The sequence below is a fragment of the Bombus flavifrons genome, chromosome 9 (assembly GCF_040668555.2).
Source record: "Bombus flavifrons isolate JBK064 chromosome 9, iyBomFlav1_principal, whole genome shotgun sequence".
Lineage (NCBI taxonomy): Eukaryota > Metazoa > Arthropoda > Insecta > Hymenoptera > Apidae > Bombus > Bombus flavifrons.
The window spans coordinates 4,828,254-4,851,325 of record NC_138450.1 but is presented as its reverse complement, the minus strand read 5'-3'; the positions used below and the strand labels follow the sequence as shown (position 1 = coordinate 4,851,325).

Here is a 23,072-nt window from a genome sequence, read left to right as displayed (position 1 = left end):
ATTCCCGCAAACAGTTAACACAGCTTGTACTTTGAAACAGTAAACTTCCTCCTTGGAGATAGAAGAACAATAGCGCGATACAGATTAAATTACTGCCTGCAAGCACGTATCCATAATGTGAAAATAAATCTCTACAATTAGCGTACATAATGTCTGCGTAAGAAGACATCACTATGTTACGAATATTAAACTACTTCAACTTTAAAATACTTATTACGAAACGTTTTATTTCGTATTCATTGACAAAACGTTTATTTAATTTTTTAAGATTTTTATATACAGTAAAGAATATATGTAAAATAATTTACTAATTATTGTTATGAAGAATTGTAATAGATATACAAATGCAAACTAAAAGAATATTAATTAAGGAAGGTGTATTAACGTAAAGTATATTGTAACTTGAAAATTAAATTTTATAAATATTTGTCTGAGTTAAAACTACTAGTTTATTAAGTGAAATAAAATATTCATGAAAATAAAAGTGATATTTAACTTATAAATTATAAATTTCTTTATTCAATATCTTGATATTCAAATTAACTTTTCAGTATTTTAAAACATCGTTTCAAATATTTTTACGATAACATACTGAATTCATCCATGCATTTAGTTAAGAACTATTTAAATATTACAAAGCAGAATTATATATAGAGAGAGAATTGATGAAATTATTAGTAATTTTAGAGGTCAAGAATATTAATAACATGTAAAATCTCTCGAAAGTATTTCGAGCGTGCACCGCACTGCACCGTTGGGTATTCACATTTAATGGATGTACACTAAATTTGCTTGAAATCAGCATTAAATTGGTTTTTAAAACATTTTTGTACGCCTGCTATAAAAGCAGCAGAAAGAACCAAATATCCGGTTAAACCGGAAATATATTAAAGTACTTCATAATCAGGGATATAAGCACATAATCGCATGGAATGGACTTTGTTTTTATTTTCTCCATTTCATTATTTCTTCTAATAATAAAGTTTATAGATTGGCACCTTTCTATACATGCAGATACTAATCAAATAATTGTATATAATATTGTACATTGAAGATAAAATCAAGTTATTTCAATTGCCCATGTTTTGACATCTAAAAAGCATTTATCAAATTGAGATATTTCGTTTCTCTTTTACGTTAAACTTTTATTAAACATATTTAAATATGAAGCTTGTATCATAAATTAGAGATTGAGATAGCTTCGAAATTTATTCCAAATATAAAATATTCACAACTTCAGGGGTACAAGCTCACGCTATTATTATATATTTACAAAAGTATCCGAGTTTCCTCTAACATAAGAAATAAATAGAGATGAAAGATTAAAAGCAATTAAATACAATAAATTTGAAAGCTTTAGTATAAAAGTATTATTAAATAGTATTAAAAGCTTTAGTAATATAGCTTTAGTATAAAACGAACGTAAAAAAGTTATTCGGTGTACGTGATATACATCAAAGATACGTGCTACGTTAAACCACGAAATGATCCGGGAAATAGACGCGATTTGAAAATACTCATATGCGACTAGACGACGTCAGGTACTTATCCTCGATAGTCTGTTCCGGTGTACATTTTATTATAAAACTTTTTACGAGCATCGTATAAAAGTTCAAGACCATTTCGAGGGTTCGTATCGCTTTGGACTCGGCGAAATCCTTTTTCTGCTTCCGATTGCTGGCCGTCTCTCCCGCTACGGCTTCGAAACTTTAAAGATTCAACGAGCGCTTCTGAATCTTACAATATTAACTGAGCTAGCCCGCTTCGACTGGTAGATTCTCGATTTCCATTGGAAATTAAATACGGCCAAGGCACCGTTCCGGATACGTAGCAATACTAAGTCGATCGTAACACTTCCATCTGTTGGATTAAAAGATCGGCCTCGTGCCGCCTTCTAGCCACTTTCTTCACCGAATCGATACCAATCGTCAGAATTAATGTCTAGTTTTCCATGGATTCATATCAGAGGGGTTTCGACGTTATTAAGCGTTATTAAACTCGCTTCTTGTGTATTACGAAAGTATTTAAATGCGTCTCAACATTTTAAAACTTATCTTTTATTACATATTGACCTCTGTTACGTTTCTTGGATCATATTGAATCTTTTCTATAAAATATATTATTGTTAAAGCATTTCTTTTTACATCTAGGAGGATGAGAAAGAAATATGAAAGGATCATTATTAACGTATGCGATTTCTTATCTCAATTTTACTCGAAAAAATTTGTTGAAACATTACAAGTATCTTTCGCTCTTTTGATGCTGGAGCAGATTATGGTATAGACCGCTCCGGGTACAATACTTTCTTTATAACAAATATTTCCTGAGACTCTCTTCCATTCGTTTTTTCCTGGTTTTATACAAAACAATAAAAGGGTCCACAACCGACGGTGTATCAGGGATGGGGTTTCATTTAGTTGAGTTCTGAAGGAAGAAAGGGATCTCATTTCAAAGTACAAGCTCTTTACGCCTTTGGCTTTTCCGTCTTTGCGGCCGTAAGGGATCTTGCCAAGGATATGCATAATGCTTTGAAGACTTTTTAGAGGGGCTAACGCCATATGGCCGTTGAAATATATAAGTAATTAAGGCCTAATTAAAATTCAATGGGCATCGCCTTATACTTAAAAATGTTTGCAAAATCTTCATTCAGAGATAAGCGAGCATTTAAAAGTAATTTATCGTAATGTGTGACAACTGTGTCTTGTGGTTAATAAAGATACTACATAAATCCCTGTATGATTGTAGAAATTGCCGCAGCTAACTGTATACCAATTAAGAGCGCAAATTAAATTTTAACATAAGAAATCCGTAGGTATAATATGATTTCCTTTACGCATCTGATTTCCTTTCCGCATCTGATTTCCTTTACGCAATCTGATTTCGTTCGCTAATTATAGCACCGATCTAATTATAGCATTGACACACCCTCTTTTGTGAACTGAAACAATTCCCACAGCGAGGTGTGTGGAAATTACCTTTTTTGTTGCTTGGGAATGTAATTTCATCTACTGAAAAATTGCTCTTTTAAAAACTATTTTCTTAAATAAGTACAGTGTTTAAATGTATGTTCGACTAATAACATTTAGCCATTATCGAAAATAGTATAAATGAAGTATTTTGTTTACTTAAAATTTTGTATAATAATATACTACAAAAATGTGTATCGCGGGTGTCTTGTAAAATATCCATTTTAAAATGGAAATAAATTAACCTAACTACAGTTGAATAATTTGCATTGAACTTCCAAACAGATTTGCATAATATTTTCGATATTTTCTAGAATTTAAATTACCTTTATAAATTTATTATTCTATCACTTTCATTTTACAAACGAACTACAGAATAATGTAATATATCCCGATTAAATCGATTTGTAAAGTATCGTCTACATCTTGGTAAAATTCGCATACGATATTATGAAACAATAAAAATTTAGCGAATGATAATACTTATAAAAATGATAAATTGCAGATGACCAGTTCTAAAGATAAATTATAAATTAGCAATATACATCATAGGTCTATTTTTCGATGCGTTCACTTCCTAACGAAAAAAACGGTTGTAATTGCATACAAAATCTGTCGTCTTTGAAACCTACTTCAATTATACAAGCTGTAACCCTTTAGGAGGGTTTCAAAATCTAAATAACAGAATGTAGTGTACCTAATCCCGAATGGTCTGTGTTTAACGTTTGGCTGCGCAATTTGACGAAGAACGCGGCAAAATAGTCGTGAAGGAAAACGATTTTGGGATCTAGCTACGCTTGCCCTATTATTCCAGAGATAATTTAAGGGCAAGAGAGTTGATATATAGGTAGCGAGTTTATGCAACGCCATTGTCTCGGGGTACTGTTATTTATGGGAAGGTTTCATCTTCCAAAAATGGAAGGTGCGTGTTCCACGAGCCCGTGATGCGAATAACAATCGGGCTAGGGCAGTAATTAAGGATTAGCGAGGTGATTAGCGACCAGCAGGTATTTAAATCTCACTGAAACAATCTGCCGGGTGAATGTGTGCGTCTCCCGCTGTGTCTTCAGTCAAACAACTGATTCTACACGATCATCATCTATGTATGCACAATTCCGAGACCTGTGTAACCATTACACACTCTAATTAGCCTTTGCCAACGCACCAAGCTTTATGATAACTATGATAGAACATGTATTCGAATGAACGGTCGATTATTTGAACGTTGGTAAATTGTTATCCAAACGAGGTGAAGTCATAAATATTAGATTAAATATTTAGTGGAAATTAGATATTTTTCCCATTCCCTTTTTTATTATAAATAGTTCTGATACCGCTGAATTTTTAGACACTGTACGAAAATGATATTCTATAATTCCGTAAGTCTAAATGGTATCTATTCACAACAGGTGAGAATATTCGTTCTCATAAAATGAAACATTTGTACCTATTAAGAACGTAATTTATATAATATGCTACTGCAATATATTATTATAATAAATTTACTATAACAAACACAGTAAGATTGGGAAAGAAATGTAGAGGGATAAGAAACGTGTATCATGCTTCTTAATGTGGTACCTTTATAATTATTTATTAGATCAATTAGGAACTAATTACGTTACACGTGCAGTATCCTGGCTCTGTATACGTTGTATCATGAATAATTAACAAGTTTCGCGTTTCCATGAAAAACGGTTAATTAATGACGAAGCTGGAACGTTAGTCTGGCATCGCAAATGCCACTCACGTTCATCGCGTGCTGATCTCGCAAATCCACGAGCTAGACGTTTAACTTGCGACAGATTTTTTCCTCCCTTAAGCCGAAACACCGACGAAACGGACAAAGTTTTCAAACCGTTGGCGATAACTGTGAGCTCGGAATATAGCACATCCTCTTATCGTGAATAGACAAACATTACCGTAGGCGGTTGCATCACATATTCATTCTGTTATAGGTCTAATCATAAATATAAGATGTACCGTTTGGATCTCTACCGCAGCGATCTTATTATTCTGGAAATACGTACATACAAGTTTCAATTGAATTCGGAGAAGCAAGAAATGAGAAAATTATTTATCAGTAATTATTCTCGTTATAATGGAAAAATTGAATTCTAGATTGAAAATTATTTAAATTATCCAATTTTCAAACCACAATAAATATAAGGAAATTAAGAAAAAATATTTCGATTGGAATAAAATCGAACTTCATACGACAGTTGATATCAACCCTTTTGTTGCGATGGTGTAGTTATATGGTTACATATTTAGAATTATAAAAAAGAACGTTGCTTTTATTGAGAATCAATTATATATTGTAATTATGGACATGGTTTTATTTTATTTCCTTATATGTTCCTAATAATAAAATATTTATGGGAATCATTTATCTGTCGTATGATCGTATTAGCTGGAAAAATTACAGACAAATGTTTGTAATCATTTTGAGAATGAAAAGGTTAAAATTATGCTTAATTAATACTTACGCTTAAAATATCCAGGAATTCTAGTCTATTACTTTCAGAATGCATAAGAATATAATTGTAAATGTTAAAATAATTGATGTTCTAAAGCCTTAATTTAAAATGTAAAAACAATTTACTAGAAATCAAGAAGAATTAAAATACATAATCCTAAATATCAACAGCACATAAATACAATTTTAACTATTAAACATTATGTTTCCTTTAAAGGAAAAGGCAAACGCAGGGGCATAATTATTTCTCTCATTTATATTTACAGCATATTATTTCTCGTAAATATCATGATACTATAACAACGAATATGGTTTCATATTTCCCATGAAAATTATCATTTCAGGTAAATGTAAATTTTAATTCACACAGTTAAAGATAAAGTGTGGAACTTTCACGAGAGTAAGCCTTATCCGTGATTAGAATTTAACACAATAGAAAGTTTTAGATGCTTCTACGTATATGGAAATATTAGGCGACAAAAGTTGAAAACGCGTCTTATTACCATCTGAAAAAGGAGTAAACCCGCATAGCTCCCTAGAGTAATATTTAAAAATCGATGTCAATGTCGAAACTTTTTCCTACCTTTTTCACGCAATTCTTTTCTTGGGAATGTAATCCCATGGGCGACTAACGTCGACGCTGACGTTGCTAAGCTTACGTAGAAAGTTTCGTAAGTACTTGTCTGTTTAAGTTATTATAGGATAAATGCTTGTCGCTTAACTTTGTATACCTTAAAGGAAGGTTTACAATTTCTATAGGAGAGCTTTTCCTTTATCTGACAATCTTGTTTAAAAAAGTAAATATTCGATTTTTTATTAAATAATAAAATTTACGACTTGGTTAATTTAATGCTAAAATTTAGATCTTTTTAATTCACAAAAAATTTGAGAATGTATCCTAAAGAGTAAATGGGGCGAAGAGATAGAAAGATGTAGAAAAAAGATAGCAACTAGATAGAAAGAGAATTCAAATATATTAAAACGACTAATAATAGACAAACACAATTGTGTCACTCTGAATCAAATTAAACAAAACTCCTAAATCTGATTGAAACATTATTTTATAGACAATTTCATAAAACGTAATATTTTACATACAAATCATCTTCATAAGAAATTTCTGCATTATATAATTCTTGCATCAAAATATACAGAAACAAATTTCGTACTGTACCATATATTACTATATGTATATAAATGCTAGTGGAACAATCATATCGTTTTATTTTATTTTCAGGTGTACGCGGACTTAAGAATATATCTATCGATATTCCATTGGCTGTAGCAGCTGGCACGACTGTCAATATGAGTTGCGGATACGATTTAGAATCAGATACTTTATACGTAATGAAATGGTACTACAAAGGTTCTGAATTTTTTCGATACGTTCCTAAAGAGTTGCCACCGACAAGTACTTTTGGAGAATTGGGTAATAAGGTTATTGTAAGTATTCATGTCTTACGATCTATTCATATAATATTCAGTATCATCCACAAATATTTTATTTTTATAAATTGTACAATATCAAAGATGATCTTTTCCCTTCGATTATTTTATTTACATTACTTAAATAAATTATTCTGTTTCTGTTTTAATAAGTTTATAATATTTCACTGTTTTTATGTTAAGATTTGAAAAATATCTAAACGATGGCTTATAATCGATTGTTTCACTAATTAAAGTTGGTTAAATAAGGCGGTTTTTGAGATTTCGCAACAGTAATCTGCTGGACGCTACTCAGAGAATTGTCGTCGAGTTATTTCGAGCTAGGAACACTCCCAGAATTTCTTACTTATTAAAAGTTGGAAGGCGACCCTGTGCGAATCACGTTTTACATTCGCACCTGACGTGCAATCGTCGAGAACCGAGGAAACGGAAGTGAGTCTCTCGGATTATATTTCCCCAAGTTTCGCTAAGCGTGAAAGTTTGTTAGTACCATTCATGTCCTACTTTATTATATAGTTGTAGCTGACAAACTACATACCTATATACGAGCACATATACCATATCTTTTAAGTAATTAAATGTACACCCTGTATTCGCTGTATTTTTCATGGCATGAACATCTACGAGATTTTCATTTCCTAGCTTTGTTAATGAACTTCCCAATTATGTCAGGCAAATTAACATTTTGTTATCCATAGTTTTTAATTTAAAATGTTCTTCACAGCAGTATCTTCGTTATCAATGTTTAACTGTCTTTAAAATATCATACATAATTAAAGAATAATTTATAAATTTCATGTCAAAATTTTTCAGAACAAATATCTTCAATATTTTGGTGTCATTGAATGACTAAAAAATACATTTGCTATATATTACGTAAAACATAATTTGAGTATAATTTTGAATTCTGTGAAACTAATATAAATAATAATAATTCTCGTTTTAACGTTGACTTTTGACTTTCAAGAATTATTTTTTAACTGCTAAATCTTACTGACTAATTTTTTTATGTCTACGGTGCTGTACCGTGAATAGTGAGGGTGGCAACGATTTATGTGAGGGTAATACTCGAAACATTGATTAGAGAAGCTTTCGAAACAGATATATTGCTCTGTACTTTCTATACTGCTGCGAGCTTTCTAATGGATGAAATTGTCAGGAATTAAACATTTGAACAGGAAACAGAGAAAATACGAAATATGTATATCTTTCTTGTATTACCATCTATCTAAATTAATAGATAAGTATTTAAATTAGTTTATTATCTTCCAAGTACTTTAAGAAATAAAGATAGAACATAAAAAATATTATTATCAATCATTATTATATATTAAGCATTGAAAATTCAAAGAAAAAAAGGAAATCGATGAAGGATCGGTATTTTTAAGAAAATGCAAAAACATATATTCCATTCTAGTACACAGACAATCGATAGAACGTTAAAATTTCGTCAGTCACATTCTAATTTGCTAAAAGCGTGCACAAATACTGGTGACCAAGCAAAATGTACCGTTGCTACGACTGGCTGATCTGGAAGAAATCCTGATTAGTTGGAACTGCTCGAAGCTTCCGGGTGTAAACCATGTTCTTTTAGACAGTTTAATTAATTTAACGAAATCTTGAAACAATCCTCTGAATTCTCTTATTGATCCTTCTTAAATACATCGAAGCAACAAAGCAATTCTACAATTAAAATTATTGTACTACTTTAATTCGATTTATTTATTACGTAAAATTTAAATATCTATTCATATCTTTTAATTTTGAAGAGAATAAAGAAACCCAATTTTGGTAATATGAGATGAATGGACAACATAACGGATCGCAAAATTATTTTCTCTGTAAAAAATAGAAAACATAACTCATTACGTTCTCTCCGTGTAATCTTCATACATTACAATGAACTTTCGCCCCATGATAGTCTGAAAGAGTTAACATAGTTTCAAAACTAGCGATGAATGATAAAATAAACATTTTTCTTCAAAATTATACAATGAGCCATCTTCACAAATCACTGAAAAATTATCTCCAATCCTATTGTCCGACTAAGTCACGAAATCCGTATCGAAAGTATCTTTCTTCCATAAAAAGTACAACTTTCTTTGATCCCATAAAGCTATTTAAGAACTATTTAGGAGCTATATAGGAGTAATACAATACGAAACAAAGTACACGGTGTTCGCGTGCAATGCGGAACGCGTATCAGAGAAAAGAAACGAGTGGACGCCACAAAATCAACACTTCGATGCAAGTTAAAAATCTGTTAAGGGCTTTACGCGACGTCACGAATTCCATGTACACGAACCAACGTGGACGATCGACCGACTAACCACTGGAGCGTTTTCATGCACGCAATGCTTTTCCAATTAGATTTTACCGGCGGAAAGTACGGACAACCCCTTGAATCGATAAATCGTAACGCACACCTACCACTTCACGGGGAGTAATATATGGAGCAACAAAAATTTCGATACGACCTCTTTTTTATACGGATACATGTTCGCCGGGAAACTTTGTTTTCGACAAGATTAATTCTGGAGCTGATGTATGCCCACCCTGTTTTTAGGTGGAAACTGGTGTAATACTGGATTTAACCTCACTTGTATTCGTCGAATCAAATATTTGTGAAAGGAAAGATTATTATAAATAAAAGTGTTTTATATTCTTATATTCTTTCGATAGATTTAGATCTACAAATAATCTTACACGAGAATTATCAATTATCAATTACTTTCTAATGGATAAAACGAATAAGCTGTGATGTAATGTTACGTAATATTGTGTTTTAATATTTACCTGGATTTCCCTTAAGAAAAAACAATATATATAACTTGATCTATAAACTTCAGGAGGATCTCAATTCTCAAATTGATAATGTTTTATAAACTTTAATAATTATGATTTAATAATAATTAAGTAGTTCAATTTACGTAGGTATATTCTTTCTTTAGCGAAATGTGATTGATAGACAAATCATTAATATTGCAATAATGAATAATTTGCAAATCTCGTAAAATATATTCAAATGTTGTATAAAGTGTTAAAATTGTATTATGCAAAATACGTTGCAGATGAAATAATTTCATTCGACAACCGTAATAATCTTCTCAAACTAATGTTTATAACGTGTGTACTTATGTATCGTGAACTCTGTTCGCTATATTTATACAAGTTTCTTATCCATAGTATATAACATATGTGATAATATGTACTTAAAGTGAGGGGAAAAAAGTGTTTAAAAGCACTAATAAAAGTAATAAAAATTTATTAGTAGGCTAGATGTAGCGTTAGCCTCTCCCTTGCAATTTTCTTTTTCTCGGTCAATGGATATCGCGATCGCAATGAATATTTTTCTTTTTAGCCTCGTTCTAAGTCTACTACTGAATAGCGCTGTAATCTTACACGATGCGCCAAAAGATTCTAGCCACCTTTGATCTGTAAGAGAGAAAATAAGTTAGTAATACCGACTTTTATGACCTAGTCCGGTTAAAAATTGCTTCAGCATAGTAAATTTCTACAGTCGGCTTTAAGTAAAAATCGTATTTTTGAAAAATCTTGCTAAAATAAAATTAAAATCGAATTTCTTTAGCATTATACTTAGTATTTATAGCTTGAGAACTTCTTACTGATGCATATGTATAAAATTTAATTAACAAATTATATTATTATTTTCATATTAAAGTTACAAGGAAAAGAAAATTTCTAGAACTCATTTATGGCATGTTGGCGTACCTAACGTCTTCAGAACATCTTATAGAAAACTAAACGCTGGAACCTGTTTAGCAGGCAACATTTTCTTCCAGACACTTCCGTCTTTTTCCTAAAAAAATTTCTACTGTATCCAGCGTTCCCAAGTACATCGTCTATAACTTTTACCTTCGAGTAAACACCGGATCCTAATATAACACATCGATCAGTCAATAATAACCACGCAATAAAACATAGAGTAACAAGGTAATAGCATTCATTCGTAACAGCTCAACGTCACGTAATATCATTATAGTAATACCTTATATCGTTTCCTTCCGATTGACAGCCTGTAAAAAGCGTAAATCTAAATATATGAATCAAAGATAAAATTAATAAGAATAGAATAAAGATTATTATTTATAAGAACATACAAAAAATGTATACATCTTACACATAAACAAGATATCTATACACAATAACTAAATCAGCAACATTGTTCATCACAAGATAAATACTTCAATGCAAGGCAACTTGAAATTACATACCGTAGCTGCATACTTAAATGCGAGTAAAGACGAAAGACTGATGAAGACATAACTCCGTTCGATCATTTATTTCTCTCCTGTTTGTATCGCAACTAAAATCAATTTCTCAGCTAGAAAATTATTCTTTCATTCGAAATGCTTTCTCTACAAGCTACTCACACCGACTCAACACGTAATCATCATGTAAATTCATTGGCCATTACGTAGTTTGCATCATTTTTGTCGCAATGTATTCCCTAAGGGAATCATAGGTGCAACTGTAGGTACAATTGCATACACAGTAGCAAATAGAACGAAGGGAATAGGGTATACATGGGGTTAACAGACACTGGCACTTCGTATTTTACAAACAGTAACATTATTAAAATTGTCAGTCAGCCAGGATGAATTTATGCGTGGTGGCCGGCAGCGAATTGTCGAATCGATGGAGGTTAGAGAGAGACATGGTGTGAAATGGTATGTACAATGAACCAACCGAACCGATGCGTGACTGCACTCCGATCGAATATAGTCGATCGATCCCTACTTATTTCCCAGCGAAACGTTTCATCCGTAATGCTCTCCGTGCAATCCGTTTTTCTTCTTCTCCACATAATTCTTCGAATGCATGAACAATACACCGCGATGTTATATTTTCAGAGAATGAAAATTATACACCCGATTCGTGCGTATGCTGAGAAATCGGAACGCTATAAGGTTCTTACGAACGAGCTAGCCATACTTAACCTCCGAGCGAGATCTGGCGTGCTATTTCCACGAGATTACTTCTCTGCTTTTTTCACACGTCTGCAAGAATTGAAATAGTACATCAAAGTCACATTAGTGATATTAAGATGTTAGGAAACAGCAAAGTTCCTACATTTGTAGGAATATTAAAAATTGCTCTTTTGAGACTCAAGGTACTGTGATTAAGCCAGGGACAAGATTTTACTTTCAAGTGCCTTAATTGTAAATATTATCGTTTATATCGTTTATTGTTATTATTAACTCAAACAGAAGGAAGAAATTGTCCTCTTCTTAGCGTTGGTAATCGATCCACCTGACTATATCTCAGTCACGAAGAAATATAATTCTAAGTTAATGTATTATATATTGTGTTACGTTTCCTGTATATTTAAAATGTAATATATAATTACGAATATTTTTACCTGCTAGATATTATAACGCGTGTGCATATTTCTTATACATATTTTATGTATTTTTGCATATTACATGTATTCACACATAAAAATCTATCTAACGATATACCACGTTAAAATATTACATAACATGAAAATATAAAAAAAAACACAATAAAAATTATCACCAAAAAGCAATAAACTACTAATAAACTAAAGCAATACTACAATAAACTAAAATTACATTTTTTAAAAGTTTATCCGCGTGTTTAATTATCTATTAAAATGCCACGAAGTATCGAGACACTACAAGAAATTGAATATCGATACTCCTTGCATTTTTGCAAAATTAAAAAATTCCATAGCTCGACCTTATCGCGCATCCAGATTATCGTTCAAGTATGAAGAAATATGTTAAGTTATTGTGTTCGTTCGAAGTTATTATGTACGGTCGATTGGCAACTTAGATCATGAGAGTGTTCACACCACTCGACGAAAATTGATTGTGTGATTTATATGCTGCCACTGGCAACATGTAATTAATCGATGTTGTGAGGTATTGTTTGTCAGAAACGGGCGAATGTGCGAGGATGTCAAAGGGAACGAGTAAATGCGATCGATTTGCAATAAATGGTACGCGCTCCGTTCGCAGTTCAGACCTTCCTGTAATCATCGCCGCTGAATTTACTCGAACTGTATCGAGTCACAGTAGCATGAACCGGCCGGCTTCATATTGGAGCGATTTCTCAATTTTAATTTAATTACATCGTTCCAAACTCGATTACGATGACGTTCGCAGAAAAATATGCGCTTATCTTATCGTACAACTATCGATATCGAATTTTATTCGAATAAGTTATGCCGACATAAAACAATTATTCTGTATTACAGATAGATGCACACAACGTTTCAAGATTTATGTTTCATCGAAATGCATCGAATGCGTGGAAAATCTCTGAAATTTGTTGTTGCATCATGATGAAAACATATTTACAGGAGTATTTTATCGACATTTGTAACAAATATGAAACTAACCATCATGATTGATATTGATGCCGACTACCATCCCATCACTAAATTTTCAAGATATAGAAAATACGTTTTGTTTTGAAGATTTTCATTATATTTCTTTCTTTTTTCGTTTATTTAACTATATTTTTGTTTTCGTTCCTTAACTTCAATTGCAGCTAATTGATATCCTGTTTCATGTGTGATTAATAGATTTTTACTGGTAATTTGCAGCTAAATAAAAGTGATGATCATCGTGTAGTTTTAAGGGACCTGCAGCCAAACTACACTGGAAAATATCTCTGCGAGGTTTCTGGCGATTCTCCATCATTCACTACTTTGGTAGACCTTGCTTACATGCATGTGGCTAGTAAGTATCGCAATTTTATTTTCGATTCATACGAAGAACCGCCGACACATAAAAACTAATATTATAACAAATAGTTATTGCATCTACTTGCGTTAGATGCTAATTAAATTTGATATATTCGTCTACAGTTTAGAAGAATTAAATAGCTCAGATTTTTGCTGATTTAAAACGCAATTTGTCTAAGTACGAAACGCAAGTTGTCTAAATATGATGTTTTGCTCGTAACATATGCAAGTTAATTTAAAATTAGCATACGTCGCTTCTTTTGGCTGAAAGAGAAGAAGTGCATGCAGACTACAATATGCGATATTTCTATTCTTCGTTAGTATGCAAACTCGTAATCATCAAGTCATTTCGTAAGCAAAGATCTATTCACACTAGAACCACGAAAAGACATTAACAACCTCCGATATCTACATATTTAGTTGCATGATATAAGCAATACAGTCAAAGGGGATAATTTGTTCATTGAAATGTTAAGAAATTGCATAACACTATAACATTAGCGCTGACTTAATATTCCTAAAAAAACCTGCAGGATGAAATTCTCCATAGGATGCGAATTATATATATAAATCATTGTTTCCTACGGGTTAAGATAGTTAGAGCATTAAACGTTTTGTGCTCGTTTATTAGTTTTTACCTTCATGACTATTTTATCTTAGAATTAACTAAATAAATTAATCTATTGTTATTATTATTTCGATCGCACATACAATTAACAAAATTAATCTATGAAGTAGACCCCTTTCCTTGTTTATCAATTTTTGTTTTATAACACATTTTACAAATATAAAATGTTCCATCCACGCGGAATTAAACTAACCGTAGGATTATTGAAATAAACGACGACGTCAAACTCAACGAAACAAAACACACGAGCAAGAGAAGAGAGACCACAGTGGGTCTCATTAAATCACCGAACAGGCTTCTTTCATTTCATCATCTATCTTTCACGGTTCTCTTAACCGAGTTACTGTTAATTAACAGCTCACTCCTGATAAACATAACCTTACTTCCATTCAATATTGTCTCACCTAGTTCCTCCGGATTGACCTTTTAATATGCACTATTAATTTTCAATGAATACATTGAATGAATACTCGAATATGAATACTCGAAGTCGGCAACCGTTTCGTGACCTATTATTTTTTCATCGATTCACACTGTGCGTCTTCAATTCGCATCATGGCACTTTTCATCATGGCCGTTTATTACGCTCTACGCGATGAGCAGAGTGATCATAGCGATAGCGACAAATTAATACCTGATTCGAAAGGGTAAAGCAACGAAACATAGAAAAAGGAATGAAAAAACAAAATGAAGTGAAGACAAGCAGGTAAAGGATAGAATATCGGGGTCTCGTTCCCACCGTCTCGTATTCTCGTTGAACGTCGACTTAACGACGCCACAATCACGGTAGCGATTCTTCTTTGAAGAGACGAGGTGATTGCCTCTCCTTTCCGATCACGGATCGCTCGTAAAAGCTCGATACTGGATCGAGCCTTCGAATCTTGCCTTGTATCCCTCAGACAGTCTCTTGCTTTTCTTCCTTTTCTCCATTCTCACGAGACGGGATGATCGTCCCGCATTCACAACATTACCAAACAAGTTCAAAATGGTAATCTTCAGCGATCGTGTCCTTGAGAGTGATACAGAGAGGATCACGGGACACAGAGGATTAGCTACCAGGCGGAAGTCATTCAAGCTCAGAAGTGAGACAATTCTTTGACAGCTACCGCTACAAGGAAATTGACTGCCTTCTGTGGACAGCATAATGATCCCTCGAGATGTACATGACGTGTTATGTATACGGAATATCTTACCGCAGGATACCACGAGGTGAAAAAGTAGCGTCCACCTCATCCAACAATGGCGCGTCGCCAGTACCTATATATGCTCTTGAAATATATGAATAACGATAAATCAAATTGGACGACGTGGCATCAGGTGATGGTCGGATAATATATAATTAATAATGGATTAAGAGAAATTAGTAAGAGAATTAAAAGAGTTGTGATAATTCGAAATACGACATTTTAATGAAAATTTCGATCGATGATTCAAAACTTTAAAAGAATTACATGAAACAACAATTAATTCAGTTTCTTTTATTTTCAATTAAATTCGTTGCAACGAACAAAATATAATTCTTTGCAATTCACGAAGATTTGATCTTTTGTTGCGTATATCTTCTATGCTCGTACTGGAACTATAAGTATAATGTCATTAATAAAACTGAACTTCTCTTCTCCTTCGTAACCTACTCTTCATAATATATTAACCCTTCCATCTCAAAGTAAAGAATTATTATAAATTATTCTAATACAAAATCTTCCATCTTTATACAAAAAAACCTCTTTAAGTGAAATAATTATACATTATGTACTACATAAATTATACATTATTATACAGTTGTACACGTTAATATGTAAATGACTTTATATACTAAAATATAATAATTAATAAATACAATAATTATATTGATATAAAACGTATAAAGAAATCCAGTAATCGACTAATGTTAAAATAAAATTAAAAATCGACCAATGTGAAATTAATTATCACCTGGTAAGTCGAAATCTTGTTCCGTTATTAAGAAGTTCAATGGATTTCAGACCTCCCGAATGGCGAACCTCAAGTAAGAGTCGAGAAGGTGCGGTATGCAGTAGGAGATACTGTGCGTGCAAACTGCACTGTTCCTTCGGGAAACCCTCCGGCAAATGTCACGTGGACTGTCAATGGGGTACCGGTAGGTTGATAGATGTAAAAACTTCCAAGAGATGTTTGGCGCTTCCGATAAGTTGTCGTTGTAACTTGAATCAATATGTTACTGCTCTTGTCTGCTATATTTCATTCTCTTCAATGAATTTTATTGATCTGCTTTCAATCAAACCTAGTGTTCAATAAAAAAAAGCTTCGCTTTGAAACAACAAACAGATTTATAATTCAATTCCCTATTCAATATCCAATAATATTAAATAATATTAAATGTTACTTTTAAAAATTAATATTATTAAAAATTAATAAACCCAACTGTATTAATAAAATAATAGATTAATAAATCTAAGGAAATTAAAGTAAACGACTATTTGTTAAGAGGAAAAATATTGAAATGTAAAATTATTGCAAATGATATCTAAAGCAATTTTTACATTATCCTAATAATAGAAGCTCCAAAATTAAAGGAATTGCGTGCTGATTATTCCTGTATAGGGTATAATTTCCATAAATAATGTGCTACAATATACACTTATATTCCAATATTTTCTTTTAAAATGTTCTCGGAACGCTACAAATGCAAATGAACGTCGAAAAAGAATAATAAATCATTTTTAAGCAACTTCTTGAATTTTGTACACGCTTTACGTATTCCTCCTGCGTATAGGCACACGGGTATCGATGTAGGCATGTTGCACATGTCTTTAATTTAATATACCGGCCTGCAATCATATGATCCTGTACAGGTATTTGCTGTTCTCATAAATTCGCCATACGTCAACGATTATTGAGAAACAAAAAAGAAGCTTGACCTTTTAATTGAAATTTAATATTTCACTTTTGACTGTAATATCGCTGTTAATATTTTATGTTTTATTAGTATACATATATAAATAGATAATTGAACAATCTGTAAGTCACTAAAATAGAAGAAGCAAATTCTTAATTTTACAGATAATGAAAGTTTCATTTTATAAATATAGATTTCAATATCTCCAAAATATTTCAATAAATAAAAATTGTCAAGTTTGGTAAATTATTTCTTCTTTTTTTTCAATTTATGTATGTAACGAAGATCGATTAAATCTGATATAACCACTTGGAATATTAAAATAAAAGGCGAAACATTAAAACAACAGTAAGAAACGTGTTGAGAAAATGATCGATTCGCGAATGCAACGACACGATACCGTTATAAGCGTAGTACAAAGTTGTTCAGGAAATTATACTTGGTTCGGCTATCCTCTAACTACAAGCAACTTCATTTAACCCTGGGTCTCATTTCGGTGCAAACTAGCAATCTGAAACGGTTTATGGATTTCCTAACAATCTGATAAACATTATAATTGTAGTTGAATACACCACAAATTATTTATGGTTCCCTAGAGAGAAGTATTACAGTGTTATTGAGAAGCAGGAAGTACTTACTGTATGTAGTATTGTCCTTATCCTGTTCATTCTCCTTTCCTTTCGTCCTTTTTATGGTAATAACACGTATATTTTATTCATGAACGGAAGTTTAATGGACTATTAATTTATTATCATCATAAAATATCTAATAACATTTTAAACTAAAAATATTATCGTCCTTTGTTCATGTAAACGAAAAATAGTAATTGAAACATGATCTCTAATGGTCTCTAATTAAATATCTTATATCTAACCAAATAGCGTTGAAACTTAAAATCTAAAACAAAATTAAAAATATCTTATATAATGCTATCTTTTTATAACTTTCATTATCCAGTTAAAAAATTATACTTCTAGTAACACAAAAGACAACGTGTGAAAAGTATTCGTGCCTACCTAATTGTTTTCAGCTTTACTAGTTTCAGAATGATTAGCAAATAAAATAATTGCTAAATCTCATTAGTCATGTATTATCACTTAATTTCATGTTTTGTAAACGAAATTTTCTATTTCAGGTGAATTCCAGTTTCATAATGAACGTAACAGACAAGCTCAGTGACAATCAGCAAATAATGTGTATCGCAGGATTGGATTTCGAGATTATACCAGATAGCTTTAACAACGGAAGATTACATATTGTTTGCAACGCTAATGTCTTTCATTTGTATAAAAAACAAGCTGGTGTTTTTCTGATCGAGGAACGGCCACGTTTAGCATCTGTACTAGGAACTCGGGAATCTTCTTACATTGGTATATCCTACAGATCTATTTATAATTGTTCGCCGATGGTACTTATTTTTTCCATTTGTTTTGCAATTAATACTGTTTAAAATCCCTATGATATCAGGCTCGTCTTTATGAAAGGATTTTCCTAAGTATCAATTACGTAATCAAAAGTATCATAATGTATTCTGGGTTTATTACAAAGCTTTGTGACCTTACGTGGTTTTAGATTAACGGCAACGAATCTTTTTATGAATTAATTATTTTATCAATTACGAAATATAAAGGAGAGATTTTTCTCAAGTGTTTTGTATTTAATAATTCCTCTTATATTCGTTTAATGTATTTTTCAAAATACCCAAAATAAATATGCATTTTTGAGAAATATAAATATTCATCTTTTATCAATGTTTTACGTTAGAGAAAGAAAATAACGGCTACATAATTTCCCGTTTTAATTATATGAACTATGTTCTTCTCAAAATTAAAATGTTTATTATTTCTGGATGTGTATTCATAACGACTAATTCTAACGATAGAAACCTAGATAAAAGAATAAATATATATTTAAATGAATTCCTTTTTCACTATCCTATTCAAGTAATTCATTGTCAGATCCCTGATTAATGATGGAGTTAACATCTTCAAAGGTCGCCTTCAGCAAAGATTTTTTTCTTCTAAAAATTTATGGTAAATCTTCACATAAACAAATCCAAATTATATGGAAGTCTATTGTATATCAATTACTGTACTAATAAAAATCTACATAGTATCTTGTATATAAACCGAGAACAAATAATGAAGCATTAGTATATAACGTAAAAAAGTAACTTGATAACATGTTGATCAGGTCAAAGTAATAATCACCTGAATATGCTAATCTCAACTCAATCATGTAATATGCTAATCAAACTATAATCATGCTAATAATAACTGAAATTATACATTAATCACAGCGTAACGTCAAAGTTTCATTGAAATTAGCATGAAATGTAAAATTATGATAATATCAGAAGAGTTCTTCTTAACTGTTTAAATTAATCTTATTGATGCTACCATAAATGGTAGTAAAAGCATTACGATACCAAAATATATACTATAAGAAATTAACTAGAAAAATATGTCTTATATGTAGTACCTTTTACACATATTCCTAAGCTTTTTAAAAATAATCATCATTGTTGTTTCCTATTGAATCTATTACTATAAATCTTAAATCTCGAATATCAGGATCTTAAATAGCACTGAATCAATTAATCGTATTATTCGAGAGATATAACTTTTTCTTTTACTTTTCTTTAACTTTCTTGATAATAGCTTTATAATAGCGCAAGTATATTTTACCTATTTCATTTGCATTACTTTATTTCTTTTATCTATGTTTAAAATTTTTTTATCTATATGATACAATATAAATGAAAGTACAACGGCACAAACGTAAATGTAGTATTTTGATATATCGTCTAATTTAAAGACTATTAATTGCAAAACAACAATTTCTTCGTATCATTGAAGATTGACTATTCAACAACTAGAACTATCTATGAATATTAGTGTCTAGTTATATCTTTTAGTATGTCCTATATATATTTCTTCATAGATTCGTATGTATTGTTTTATTTGTTTCAGGAGGTGCAGCAACACAATTTAAAGAATGGTTCTTGAATGCCGCAGTTACGCTGTTGCTGTGCAGTTTTAGATAACAACGATGAACCCGTTAATCACCCTATACGTATATGACTGTATCGAAATGAGAGGGCAAATTGTTTGTAAAATTTTGAAATTAAGTGCGACGAGGGAAGAGCGACAAAAATTTTTCGTTAACATAAATATCGACCGTATGTTATTCGTGTAAATAGGATAAAAATTTAGCTAATTATCTACATGTAATTGCGACCTGCGCTGTCTCGTTGCAACGAGACGAATTTATAACCTGAATAACATGTCATAATATTATGTATTAGATCGACGATGTGTCGCGCCAAAGTGTTCGAGAACTTGTTTCAGTACTATTATATCGTGTTTTCTATCCTCTGACAATGATTTTGATACCTCTTCCGTAAAACATTCCGTAAAACATAACTGCCACACTGTATCATCACAAGTTTCTAGGTAAAAGCTGTTATTATTTGTGAATGAAGTTTTACTTAAGTGAAAAACAAATAAATAATTCACCTTCGTTACTTTCGTCTCTTTTTTACTCAAATTCCTCATCTACTCATATTGATCAAATGATCTTGCAATGCAATAGTTTATACTTTCAAATATAGAATTGTTACTTTTATTGTAATAGTGGTAAAATTTGTTTACTATTTATTTGAAAGAAGTATATAAGCATAAAATGAAAAGTAATGCCAACAAATTAATAAATGACACACATTTACAGAATGTGAATATCACAAAATGATAGCTAAAATATCTTATCACTATAAAATTTAATGTTCCTTTAAAATGTCAAGTAATTATTAGCATAGCTTAACAAAGGTACAGAACAATGTAATTTAATCACATTACCAATAAAAATACAGAACAGATTAGGTAAAAACACATAATTTAAAAAAGTTGATGTTATAAACGTTCTCAATCTTCCTTCGGCATTTGATTTTGAAGTTTCATTTCTATTACATCCACTGTTGCATCTCTAATTTTACTTTTCTCAAGACCCAGTTGCTGAATTTTTTCCATTTGCTCGGTAACATAAGCTACTCTTCTATCAAAGTAGTCCTTTGCATCTGGCACCTTCTTCTGAGCATAATAACCAGTTCCAATATCAATTAGAACATTATTAGTATCTACCAGTTTTCCAACCACGTACATGGATCCAGTTAGTGGTACAAGAATTTCATTACCTAAAATAAATTCAATGGTATTACTAAAATGAAGCAGGTTAAGCATTCACACATTTTCTAACCTTAAAGTACTAAATATCAAAAAGATTCTTTACACTAGAATTTACGGGATAGAATACTAATGTAACTATACCCTCCATGGATGGAGAAATCTTCTCGAGGCATGATCCTGATTCTTGAAATTTACTTTGAGCAATTTTTAACGTTTGCAACGAATCTTGGAAAACACCGAGTTCTTGGTCCAATTGTTGCTTCAATACTGTGAGTTGTTGAAGATTTAAAGTTGTTAAATCTATTTTCTGCAGATGCGGCGCTTCTGTCATCGAGATTTCTGACATTTTAAACTATTTATTATAAAAACTATGTGCAAACAAACGATTGACACACGCACTCCAGTCTTATAACCAAAAACGGTCAAACACCGGAGCCAAACAGCACAGCCCAACTCACATATTACATACATTAACATGTAGTTGCTGCAAGCGTTTACTAGATGGCGAAATCATCTGCACGTTCTAGCGACATCTGGGTATGGTAATATGGCTAAAATTATCATAATTACAGACTTGTTTGTGACACCTGTACCTCGCGTGTTCAGTTTTCATGCGATTCTCTACTTTACCAGTTGGGTGTTCAGTTTTCTTGCCATTCTCTACTTTACCGGTTGGGTGTTTGGTTTTCATACCATTCTATACTTTATGAATTGGACGTAAAATAACATTACTACATTAGCAGTAGTTAATACTGAAACAAAAATTTAAGTAAAATAGGAATTGTCTTGGACAGACAAAATAAATGTTTAAATTTTATTCTTTTATACATGTTTCTAAAGTGACATTCCCGTAAATTGATTAAAAAATGAAATGCAAGTCCAACTAATTTGTTATTCATATACAGAAACCATTTTCATATATATACAATAATATGCATAATAAAAGTATATAAAATGCAATCATACGTATAAAATAGTAACCACACAACACAGACTGTTGCAATATGATTAGTGCATTTTATGAGTTGGATATAATTCATTCTATCATTTTATCTTAATATTCATTTCATCCATTTCAAAATAATTTTTGTCTCAAAAAAATTTTATATATTTTTTCCCCCTTCATTATGTTTTAAAATTCATAATAAAGAGAGAGCATCTTTCTTCGATGGTGAAAATGCCATTTCTATTTCATGTTCTCCTTGTCACCTAGTTTCCGAAGTAGAGACCCGTAATACGAAAAGAAATGGCCAGACTTTTTATTACAATGAAAGCATCAGATTACTTTTCTTTAGCACTTTGGATCTTTAATTTCCGCGCTGAAACCTACTTTAAGTGGAATATCGATATCTTCGCCGAAAAAAAATCTAGAAGTCGTGGATGTATCATGAGTATGTGAGTGAAATAGCAAACGAACTGCAGAAGAAAGGGCTATGACTTAACGTATCTTCTCTGTGGTTTGATATTAATATTATTCCAATTCAATATAATGAATTTGCAAATCTATTCCAATTGAATGCTAATAATGAATTTACTATTCATTTATTTAATAGAGAAAATTGAAGACATATTTACTGGTATATGTGCTTTATATTCAAAAAGAAATTATGTAATGAAAATAAGGGATCTCATTAAAGGTTTAACATATTTTTATTATCGTAGCTATTTACATGCCGATTTAATGATAAATACGTGTTTTTTTAGTTTGTATTATTTAGTGAATTCTCCTTATCATACATAACATACGAAAAGTAT

General features: G+C 31.4%; 2 protein-coding genes across 3 annotated transcripts in view; one reads left to right on the top strand and one right to left on the bottom strand.

Moving 5' to 3' along the window:
* The window catches only part of LOC138183286 (uncharacterized), a 60,464-nt gene extending 39,805 nt beyond the window's left edge, over positions 1 to 20,659 (top strand). Inside the window, exons 2-6 of one of the 2 annotated variants that reach the window (XM_069119983.1) lie at positions 6,683 to 6,888; positions 13,487 to 13,622; positions 16,241 to 16,374; positions 18,269 to 18,503; positions 20,106 to 20,659. In XM_069119983.1, coding sequence (XP_068976084.1) covers positions 6,683 to 6,888; positions 13,487 to 13,622; positions 16,241 to 16,374; positions 18,269 to 18,503; positions 20,106 to 20,179 — 785 coding nt within the window. In that variant the 3' untranslated portion in view covers positions 20,180 to 20,659. Of the gene's footprint in view, positions 1 to 6,682; positions 6,889 to 13,486; positions 13,623 to 16,240; positions 16,375 to 18,268; positions 18,707 to 20,105 lie in introns of those variants that run through there. The other variant, XM_069119982.1, reaches the window with a different exon arrangement.
* Positions 20,660 to 20,772: 113 nt separating this feature from the next.
* On the bottom strand, positions 20,773 to 21,778 carry Pfdn5 (prefoldin 5). The gene is made up of 2 exons (XM_069119989.1): positions 21,459 to 21,778; positions 20,773 to 21,325 (listed from the first exon to the last, which is right to left on the bottom strand). Exons 1-2 carry the CDS (start codon positions 21,661 to 21,663, stop codon positions 21,057 to 21,059), a joined length of 474 nt encoding a protein of 157 aa, XP_068976090.1. The 5' UTR covers positions 21,664 to 21,778; the 3' UTR covers positions 20,773 to 21,056.
* Positions 21,779 to 23,072: the final 1,294 nt, after the last annotated feature.